This window comes from Marmota monax, unplaced genomic scaffold (genome assembly GCF_021218885.2).
Source record: "Marmota monax isolate L192 unplaced genomic scaffold, Marmota_monax_Labrador192_F-V1.1 WCK01_AAM20220418_F8-fsc00012, whole genome shotgun sequence".
Lineage (NCBI taxonomy): Eukaryota > Metazoa > Chordata > Mammalia > Rodentia > Sciuridae > Marmota > Marmota monax.
This window is the reverse complement of record NW_026695227.1, coordinates 36,073,075-36,084,974: the sequence shown is the minus strand read 5'-3', so window position 1 is coordinate 36,084,974 and position 11,900 is coordinate 36,073,075. Positions and strand designations below refer to the sequence as shown.

At 37.1% G+C, this 11,900-nt stretch overlaps 1 protein-coding gene across 1 annotated transcript; it reads right to left on the bottom strand.

The window, feature by feature from the left end:
* Nucleotides 1–10,721: 10,721 nt before the first annotated feature.
* LOC124087291 (olfactory receptor 6C2-like) lies at nucleotides 10,722–11,660 on the bottom strand. The gene has a single exon (XM_046436116.1). The coding sequence runs from the start codon at nucleotides 11,658–11,660 to the stop codon at nucleotides 10,722–10,724; it is 939 nt and encodes a 312-aa protein (XP_046292072.1).
* Nucleotides 11,661–11,900: the final 240 nt, after the last annotated feature.

Below are 11,900 nucleotides of genomic sequence, written 5' to 3'. Positions count from 1 at the left end.
ATAGAAGGAAAGACTAAACATAAGATCTGAGACAAGACAGGAACACACACACACACACACACACACAAACAGACCCAAGAGAGTAAAACTTCTAGGAAGAAATATATGTGCAAAGCTTCATAACATTTGTCTTGGCAATGACACAAAAATCTCAGGTGATAAAACAGAAATAGACAATTGGGAGCACATCAAATTGAGAAGCTTCTACACTCACAAAGAAAACAACACAATGAAAAGCCATCCCATGGAATGGAAAAAAATATTTATAAACCATAAACTTGATAACAGATTAATATCCAAAACATTAAGAATTCTGTAGACTTGACAGAAAAAGAACAAATGTATTTGAAAAAAAAGGGGAAAGGATCTAAATAGTTATTTTCCAAAAATGACATACAAGTGTACAAGGTTCTCAACATCACTAATTATCAGAGAGGTGCAAATTAAAACCACAGTGAGGCATTACACCTGTTATGAGGGCTATTATACGAACAAGAGCAAAACAACAAACCCCCAAACTAAACATAACAAATTTTTGCCAGAGGAGGAGAAATTGAGACTAATGAACATTGTTTATGGGGATGTGAAATGATACATCCATTTCAGAGAACAGTACAATTTTTCCTCAAAACAATTGCAATAGAACTACCCTGTGAGAAAGAAATCCAATTTTTACATATGCATCTAAAAGTATTGAAACCAGGATCTTCTAGAGATTTTTTAATATTTATGCATATTACATCATTATTCACAATATCCATGATATGAAAGCAATCTTTTAAATACCCATCTATAGATTAGTGGCCAAAGAAAGTGTGATTATATATATATTAGGATATTATTCTGCCCTAATTAAGAATGAATTTTTGACATATGCCACAATATACATGAATTTGAAAGACATTATACTAAGATAAAATCCAGTCACAGAATGATATGTTTATGGAACTGAAAATAGGGTCACATTTTTCAGGAACTGAAAATAGTCAAACTCAGAAGCAGAAAGTAATGAAAGTTTTCAGATCTGGGGAGTTGAGGAAATGGGCAGTTACTGTTCAATGAGTATAAAGTTTCCATTATGTAGGATGGATAAGTGCTAGATATCTAATATATAACAAAGTGTTTGTAGTTAACAATACTGTATTTTGCACTTAAAATTTTGTGAAGAGGGTAGAACTTCATGTGATGTGCTCTTACTAAGTTAAAAACTGAAAACTCAGAATAGAGAGGTAGTGTCGCGACCCCTTGCCCGCAAGGAAGACGCAACTCGAGAATCTTCTTTCAACAGTTTATTCAGGCCCTGGATATTTCTTCTTCTCTCTCTCGGATGCCCCTCCCAGCCTTAATAAAGCATCCCAAGCCCCAATGCAAAGCTGCCGCGTGGAACTTTCTCACAGGGTGGTGAAAAATCATGTGCCAACTTTCCCAGATAAGAAGTTGTTTGTCACAGACCACAGCGGAGCCAGCGTCATCTTGTAATGGCGACCATAATCTGCAGAAACGGCAGAAGCGGCTCACCACAAGGTAGGAAGAAATTTTTGGAGGTTATAAGTATGTTTATTACCTTGAATGTCTTTAATATGGAGATGATTTTATGGATGTATATGAAATGTAAACACAAATCAGATTTTGTTCCTTACATATGTGCAGTTCCTTTATATAAAGCATATGTCAATAAAGCTGATAAAATGAATTTTTTTAAAAAAGTAATGAGTTATTATTTTTTAAGTGAGTGAATTTGGGTCAGCAGAGACCTGTGTTACTTATTATGTGACAGATGACTATCGACTTAATAAAGAATAATATCATGACTTCATTTGTTCAAACAAAATATGAACAAATGAAGTCATGATAAATTAAAAGCAGGGAGAAAATAAATTAAATTTAAAAATATGTTCTCAGTATGAGAAATTGCCACAATGATCATGAAAGAGCCATGTGGGTGTTACTCTAACGCTTTTTCTCTAAACCAACAAACAAATAAATCCTTAGAATCCAGTGAGAATAGATATAGAGCATACCAGAATCTCTGGGACATTTTGAAGATTTTCTAAGAGGAAGTGTATAGCTATGATTGCCTATATGCAAACAACAAAAACCCAAACAAAACAAAACCCAGCAAGATCCCAAATAAACAATCTAAAGATGCTTTAAGGTCCTAGAAATATAAGAAAAAACTTGGAGTTCAGGCAAACTAAATGGTTATGGTGAAAGCTATACCCTCTGAACCTGGTGCAGTCATATAAAACTGCTTCTTGGTATCTTCAGTGTCCTGGCCAGTCTGACCTCTACTATAGTTTTTGAGATGGTCCAATACATTTTGAACTCGCATCCAGCTCTGCCAAAGGTCCCCTGCAACTCCACAGATGGGTGTGACCCACAAGGAACTTAACAGCTTACATGCCCCCACCCTTATCCTGTTTTTTGTTGAACCTACATTACAAAAAAAGACCACCAACTCCAATATTAAACAAAAGTAAAGTAAGCTTATATTGTGCACTCAAGAGAGCTGATCAGTGGCTGCCTTAGCCAAAAGATCAGAAAAGGTTTTTATAACACAAAAAGTTACAAAGGGGGGTGTCTTAGGAACTTACAATGAACAGGGTTTTGGCAAGGGTAGTACAAGGGCAGATAGAAGGTAAATGATCTACATGGTTTAACATTTTAAGGTAGGGGGTAAATTTAGATTTGAACATTAGAATTTATAAGGAGCCACTGAGGTTACATGGAGGGTTGTTATTTGGTCAAGGAGAGCCAGAATTTATGAGGGACCACTAAGTTTCAGAGAGGATTGTTATCTGGACAGGGAGAGCCAGGCATGGGTGAGTTCAGAGTATGGGCAGAAATTTAAAAAAGCTTAAACATCAATATATGGTCAGACAAAATAGAAATCTTAGTATTTTACAGTAAAACACAAATGAACTTTACATGACTTTGTGACAAGATGGCTCCCAATGTTAATATGGAATTAAGCTGGGTTCATCATTTTTGTGAACAACTTTCCATTGAATCCCTTTGATCTGTGCTGATATAAATAAACCAGGTGCTGGCTCCTTTCTTTGTTAGAAGCTGCACCCATCTTGTCAGCTTGGCCTGTTGCTGCCCTGGCTCTGAAACTATACTTCTATGTCCTATGATTATTTCATAGTTCTATTTTCTTAGCTTTTACTTCTCAGCCAGCCCATTCCTCTATAGGGAAATGCTTTCCTTTGCCCACACAGGACATGAATGAGAATTGGCACCCAGAAGAGGAACACCTTCCTGAGGAAACTGAAAGAGAAAGATATCAGGTGAGTACTTGGGCACTCTCTTGCAGGAAGCTTGTGTACAACTTGCTGGTTGAGAGAGAGAAGAGAGAAAGTTTCTTTATAGCATGATGTTAAGCATAAAGAACTCACTCTCTACAGAGAGAGAAATTTAATTTTCTATTCTCAAGGCTATCATGAGGCAAAAGGGAAAGCCTATGTAAAGAGCTAAACTCTCTCAGTTCCTAGAGGTGATTAGGGAAGTTTGTCCACAGTTTTGTGAGGAGAAATCCCTTGGTTTTTATACTTGGGAAAAACTTTGCAGGGAACTGCATGCTGTCTGTATTTCAGCTAACAAGACTAAGGGTACAATTGAGAAGAATATACATGGTAATACAGACTTGCTTATATTCAGACCAAGATACTGGATGATGGTTCTTAGGAGATTTAATCATGGGCCTTAGAAATGTGATTAAAAGTCTTAAACCCAGATAACAGGGCTGCCCAGCTTCTAGGACTTCTCTGTTTGCAGGAAACTTAACACATGAAGGACAAAAAGAAGAGTCAAGGGTGGAACTGCAGCAGGCCCCATTTGTAGCTCATGAAAACCAAAGAGATGATCTAAGAACACAACCAAAGCATACTTCACTCATAGCAAGTGAGAGACAGGGAAACAGCCTGGAGGCAGACCCAGAACATGATTCTAATTTATAGTGAATAAAAGGCAGGGAAACAGCCCAGATTGCACTTCATTAGAAAGAGAGAAACAAGAAGATGCAGGAAGGGTCACTCTGGAGTATTCTCTGTCTGAGGACAAAAACTTTCACTTGAGGAAGAGATTAAATTGGCAGCAGACCTCTGTAATTTGCATTTAAATGCTACTTTTCCAGGGATCCATCCTGTCCCCTGAGAATGTCTAAGACTCAGAGTCCTAAATATAGCTGCTACAAATATTTCTCTACTCCTATGAGGTCTCAGAGCTACCTGAACCCTGGGAGAAGATATATCAGAGTTTAAGTTATTTCCAATTTTTGAGCACTTAGACCAAAAAAACCAAAATGTAAGAGTTCATGCAGCTATTCCTTTTAAAACATTAGAAGAATTAAAATTTGCTTGCTCCACATATGGCCCAAACTTGCCTTTTGCTCAAAACTTGATGGAATCTATAGATAATGAGGCCCTGCCAATTTATGATTGGATTACACTTGCTAAAGCTTCTCTTTCAGGAGGTGAATATTGGTTGCAAATCTTGTTGGGTAGATTTTTGCTCTGAGCAGGAAGAAACTAACAAAAGACATTGACTTCAAATTACTTTAGAGATGTTGACCAGGATGGGACAATATGCTGATTTTGAAATACAGTTAAATTATGATTTACAAACTGTCATGAGCAGCATTATTCATAATTACTCAGAAGCAGATTATCTTTAAATGCAAATGTATGTCTGTTCACACCAATCATCAAATATAAACAATTAAAGCAAAAGTGTTGAGTATACTGAAGCACACCAACAAGCATTTAATGCACACTAATTAAACACTATAATCAAAACACACAATCCTAGGGCAACCACGAGCCCCAAAAACCTCCAATGTCATAGAGCTAAAGAGCAGACATTATCCTTGTCTGGTGATTCTCTTCAGCCAATGGATGGATGTCAGGGAATGGAGGAGTCAGTCCAGGGATGGATAGCAAGGTGGCCAGTCTCACTGATGTCCTTGAAAGAAAACTCTTTAATGTGGCTGGACAAGGAATTTAAATACAGTTCCAAGTTGATGGTGGATGTTAGTGATTGGTTACACCCAGTGAAAGTCAATGTCCATTGGTTATGTCCAGTGAGGTGTATAATTGCAACTGAGCATATTCTTTGTACACATCCATGGAGCTGTGCTCCATATCAATTGTAACCAGTCATTGCTAAGAATGCCTATTGTAAAGTCAGGCACCAGTGATCAAAAGGAGGCAGATTACAAACAGCTGAACAAGGCTTTGTTGAGACTTGCTCCCAGGCAACACCCTGCAGTCCAACAAAGGGGGTCTGAGTGAATCCCACACAGGCTCAGCTGAATTGGAATTTTATTGGGTTTAGGGCAGGAAGGGAGGGCTTGGGACAGGAAAGGGAGGTTTTTAGAGTCCCTTGTTTTCCTGGGGTTGTTCAGGGGATCTTTCTGAGATCCATGTCCTTCCAGGATTGATCAGGAGACTCCACTGATTGGCAGGTGGTTCTGTTGGTGCCTGATTAATTGTTCTTTTAGGCACATGAGTTGCTTGGTGTTTTGTTCCCTTAGCCACCTCAAACCAACCTAACACCTATGGCTAGTGCCCCTTACAGCTCTTCATCAATTGCAAGCAGACATGACTAAGCAGTTCAATGGCTGCTGTTCCTTATGGCCAGCATCTTAGTGAATCCCAGCATATCCAAGAAGGTCTATGGCAGATGCTCCTTACACAAACTTATACTCACATTAGTGTGTGTGCAAGAAGGATATGGAGAGAATTACTTACTGAGGGAGAGAAAAATATATTTCAGTCAGATTTAGTAAGGAACCAAGAAGAATTTCTCAGATTTTGTGACACATTTATATCAAGCTGTGAGCCCTTTGATCAGAGATCTGAATGCCTCTGAGATTTAATTAAACAGATAGTTTTTGAAAATTCTAGTAGAATTTTTTAAGAGGTAATTCAGCCCCACTGCAAAAAAGGAATGATATCAGATTACATACACCTTTTTTTCAGAGTGGGATTAGCCTATTCCCAAAGTATAGCCATGGCAGCTGTATTACAATAAGTTTTGCAAAATCTATTAAATGAGACCATTTCTAAGAGGCAGTGCTTTAATTGTGGCAAGATGGGACACCTGGAAAGATATTGCAAACCGTCACAAGGACAAAGGAATATACCAGGTCTTTGTCTGTGTTAACCACTGGGTATGGGAATGCCATGCCCAGAATGTCATAAAGAGACCACGTTCATTTACACAACAGGGAAACAAGAGGTAGGAAAAGCCCCAAACCCAACAGATAATGGGGGAGACATCACAATTTGCTCCAGAGCAGCTTTTGGCTGTGGGTTAACCATCACTCACTTTAGCTCACCCTCCTTATGTGCAGCCACAGTCTTGTGATATATTCAGAACATTTTCCACTTGGGAACAGAAAGCTTGGAGCTCCATCCCACCTCAAAATTCATACTGACACCAGAGATGGGTCCAAAAATTGTTCCTATGGGAATTTATGAACCTCTACCACCAGATACAATAGGTTTAATATTGAATAGAAATAATTTAACTCAAAAAGGAATTCAGATACTATCTGTGTTTTTTATGTAAATTTTGATGGGGAAATTAAAATTGCTGTTCAAGCAAATTCCATTACTCAGCTTTCTCCAAAAGACATCATAGTGTCAATTGTTTACTTGCCTTGTAATTCCTCAGGGAAAGATTTAGCAGCTGGGTCCCCAAGAAATTCAGATGTCCGTGTCCCCACACAGAGCATACTTGGCTCAATTACTTAAGCAAGAGTGCCCTCTATTGGATCTTACATGTTATTAGAAAATTTTCAAGGGAGTTACAGATATTGGTGCAGATGTCTCTGTAATTTCCAGTTAATTCTGGCCCAGGAATTGGGCTTTACAGATAGCACCTGTCCAACAAGAAGGTATTGGTCAGATCTCTCAGCCTGCTGAAAGTGCTCAATTCTTTTGGGAAGATAAATATGGCATTTTAGGACTCTTTATACCTTATATCATAGATAATTTGCCAGTAAATTTTGCTACCAATTTTGTATTGATCATAAAACAGGCATTCCTCATAATGCTCAAGGTCATGTCATTGTAGAACAAACTCATTTATCTATTAAGCAACAATTACTTAAATAGGGGGAGGGGAATTACAGCCCCACAGAATAACTTTAATCATGTTTTAATTGTTCTAAATTTTTAACTTGTGACTGTATAGATTGCACTGCTGCTGAGAGACATTTCTTCCACTGTAAACAAGTCCCTTGGACCTAGTTTGGTAGAAAAATTTACAAACAGGACAGTGGAGAGGACCAAATTCATTCATATTGTGGGGTAGAGGTCATGCTTATGTTTTCTCATAAAGTGCATTTTGTCCTATTTGGGTACCTGAACATGCCTTCAGAAATGAAGGACCTAAATCCAAGGTTCAAATAACTAAAGATCAGTCCAGAGATGTCAGCACTGACCCCCCAGCAGGAACAGGAATTTTGTAAGTAGGAAAAGGATGAAGAAGTCCCAGAGGGACCAAATGTCTAAACTGCCATCATGGAAACAGCTGAAGAATTTGATGCAACAGGCTGAACTGTCTCCACCCCAATGTTTGTGGCCATGATAGCTCTATTTAGCTGGCAGGTAATTAGAATCCATGGATAGATTTTTGAGCCTATTTCCCTTATCCAACTTTAGTAATGTCAACTGGAATCCATCCCACTATTTACTAATGATACACATATGATGCGAGGTTTTACAGATACTCATATTACACCCATGTATGTGTGCGAATGGATTTAATTATACTGGTTACAGTGTACAACTACTTCCATGTTGGTCCCATGATAAACATGCTGGCTGTTTAAAGGTCCTTGTTGAGGAAAAGACAGCATATGGGAGACCTAACCCCTGGGAGTTAAAATTTTATGTCCGGACAGTTATTAAAATGGAATTTTCTTATAACAAGCCAGTCATTTCTCCAGAAGATCCACAATTACCTTACTTCTTTAATCGTTCTGCAATAGAATTTGGTACCTCTCCTAAATAGATGGGATGTGCAAATGTCTGTCCAATTCAATCTAAAGTTTCTAGAAATAGTGGATATATTTTTGACTGTCTCTAAGAATTGATAAAAGACCACTACTTAAGAATGTCTTGACCCCTGGAGGTTTTATTGGTGATATTCAGTGAAGGAGGTATCAAAAAAGATCTCTGGCACTTAATTTCAGCCTCAGAATTTCTACATTATATAGATAACCCTATGCCTGACTTTTAGGCAGGAATTGCAAAGAGGATTCCTGCTACGGCCTGTGAGCCTGTGTTCAAACTTCTTATGCTTTAATTTTTTGGAATTTATTATAATAGTCAAAAAAAGTGATACATATCTTGTGGCCTGTAAAAAATGCAATCTAATTGCATCACTAGATTTAACAGAGGGAGAGGAATGTTAATCCTTCACTAACCTCCTTTGTCTTACTACCAGCCAACATGTCAGAACCACGGTATGCTGATGCTGATGTTCAAGTTCTACAACAGATGAATGCTCAGTTAACCAGAGCCAAGTGAGCTCTTGGTCTCATAATTCTTGGAGTGGTTGCTTTAATACCATTTATATCCTGTAATGTGACAACTTTGGTAGCTATATTTCAGAACACTCAACATGCACATTTTCTCAATAATTTGGTTCAAAATAATTTCAAAGCTCTCCATAATCAGATAAACATTGATGAAAAGATTGAAACTAATTGAATGCCTTGGAGGCTACTGTCATAACTATTGGTAATGAGTTTCCACTCTTAAGTTTAAATAAAGGCTTAAATGCCATGCTGCTAATAAATATGTCTTTGTTATTATCAGCAAATAATGCTTCTCAATGGGATTGGAAAAGGCTAAAAATCATATAATGGATATTTGGTATAGCAATAAAATAGCCTGGATCCTATGGAGTTACAATATCACATCCAAGATATTCAGAAAAGCAAAATCAATCTTATGGACCCTATATTTCTAGCTGGTCAAATGCTTCAGAAATTGAACAGCTTTAATCCGGGAAATATGCTGAAACACTCTGCATGGTATATTATTGGTACGATATTTTTGCTACTAATTCTCTTTTGTATCCTAATAATTGATTGTCATAACTTCAGAACAAGAATCCAGGAATTCTATATAACATCCCATCATTTGAATTTGAAAGTAAGAAAAGAGGGAAAGTGTGGGAAGCCATCTATGAAATGTATGTGGACCAGATCAGCATTGAAGCCATTGACAGGGAATATCTGGCATCTGGGAACTCCCAGCAGCACCCCTGCTGGTTTTGAGATGGTCTGATATATTGTGAACTCCCACCCAGCTTTGCCACAGGTTCTGTGCAGCACCAGAGATGGGCGTGACCTGTTGGGAACTGATTGGCCTACCGACCCCTATCTCAATCCTGTTTTTCAGAAGAAATTTCTATCAAATTCTTTTGATCTGTGCTGATATAAATAAACCAGATGTGGGCTCCTTTTTTTTACTAGAAGCTATACCCGTCTAGTCAGCTTGGCCTGTTGCTGCCCCAGCTCTGAAATTGTATTTCTGTGTCCTGTGGTTATTTTGTAGTACTATTTTCTTAGACTTTATTTCTCAGCCAGCCCATCCCTCTGAAGGGAAACACTTTCCCTCGAACACATAGGATGTGTGCAAGAGAAAATAATTAAAAACATGAAGAGAGAGCCTACAGAATGGGAGAAAATGTTACTGCATTCACCTCAGATAGAGCATTAATCTCCAGGTTATGTAAAGAACTCAAAATACTTAACACCAGAAAAAAAATAATAACCCAATCAATAAAGGGGCTAATAAACCAAACATGTACATTTTTAATTTGCTTTGAATATTAACTCTTTATTTTTTGAGCATTTTCTTTTTGTTCCCTTCATCTTAATTCCAATTGATATTAGTATTTTTATTTTTTCCTAGTTTTATTATTCTATATCCTTGATATCTTCAAAAATTATTTTGTATATTTTATGTATTGATTTAACTTGTTTTCCTATTTCTGAAAATGTAAAATTTGGTGTTCCAATTCACTTTCATGCATCTAATCTGAATTAGAAACCCATAATAATTGATTTTATGCATACATTGCTTTAAATCAAATGTATAATTTTAAGTAATATTGCTCTTCTATACTAGGAAATAGCAAATAAGTCTTCTCAGTGATTATGAAGAAATCTCCATTTCTTCAATTCTGACTAATCAACTCCTGTTCATACCTCATTTTCTTATTATTTTAATTTGCTTAGAAGGCCTTATTTGTTTTAATATATTTTAGCATGTCTCTGAGTTTTGTGTTGTTGCTGTTTTGATTGTTGCGTTTGTGTTATTCATTTTGTAACTTGTATTACAGGAAGTCAGTGAATGGCACTATTGCCATTTAATTTAACTCAGGGATAATTTATACAATTTTAAATATTATCTTTCCTTCCCTAGAGCAATGTTATTTTCTTCCCTTCCCTAGCTAAGAAATGAGAAAAACTTAACACCTTGGAAATTGTATATTTTAGTTTCACAGTGATGGAAAACACAATGCATGAATTTGATTTGAAATAATAAAGAGTTTAATAAAGATGAGATCAGGATTAAATATTAAGTGTCATTGAGAAGTCTAATCTGAATGAAATGTAGAAAGGAAATGATGAAGTAACTTAGAAGCAGTAATAAAAGAATTACAGAATGTTTTATTTTACTTATTCATCAAAACTTCTACTTCTTTGAGAGAAATACAATCTTTTTTATACAGTCACTGAAAACATGTTGCACTTGCTTATTTCTCAAGGTGTAAATGAAAGGGTTCAGCAAGGGCGCTATAGAAGTGTTGAGAACTGAAATTCCTTTATTTATGGCCACCTCTTCCTTTGCTGATGGCTTTATGTAGATGAACATGCAGCTGCCATATGTGATGGAAAGCACAATCATGTGGGAGGAACAGGTGGAAAAGGCCTTTTTCCTTTGCTGAACAGAGGGGAATCTCAGAATGGTCCTGATGATGTATGTGTAGGACAGAACCACACAGACTAGGGTAATAATGAGGGCAAATACAGCCACAATGATAACCATCTGTTCTAATAACCATGTGTCTGAGCAGGAGATCTTTAGGAGAGGACTTGCATCACAGCTGAAATGATCAATGACATTAGAATCACAGAATTCAAGCTGGAGGCCTAAGCTAAGGGGTGGGACAATAATCATCAAGCCAGCTACCCAGCAGGAGAGGACTACTAAGGTGCACACTCTGTTGTTCATGATGGTCATATAATGAAGAGGTTTACAGATGGCCACATAGCGATCATAGGACATGGCTGCCAGGAGAAAAAATTCTGTTGTTCCAAAGAGAAAAACAAAAAATATTTGACTTACACAAGCATTGTAGGTAACAGTATTGTCTCCAGTTGATAAACTGTACAGGAATCTAGGGATACAGACAGTAGTAAATGAAACTTCTAAGAAGGAAAAGTTTCTGAGGAAGAAGTACATAGGAGTCTTAAGATGGGGATCCACCAATGTGAGGGTGATAATAGTCAGGTTCCCTGTTACACTCAACATGTATGTGAGCAACAGGAAGATAGAAAGCAGAACTTGCAGTTTTGGGTCATCAGTCAGTCCCAGCAGGACGAAAGTGGTTATTGCTGTGTGATTCCTCATCACTGTACATTGATATTTACCTAATCCTTATATAAAAACCAAGATATCATAAAGAGAAACATATTCAAATTCTACAACAGAAAGGTGTGCATATAGAAGTCAAGCAAACCAGACTATATTTTTCTTCTCCTTTTACATCATACTTAATATTTTTATTATTTCAATAGCAATCCTGAATTTTCTGTGTGTGACTAGTGGAAGTTTCCTTAAGGGTTCATGTTTTTGTAGAACAATCCAACT

What these genes read in the sequence shown, in the direction of transcription:
- LOC124087291 (XM_046436116.1), bottom strand. Translation starts at nt 11,660, where the DNA reads ATGAGGAATCACACAGCAATAACCACTTTCGTCCTGCTGGGACTGACT.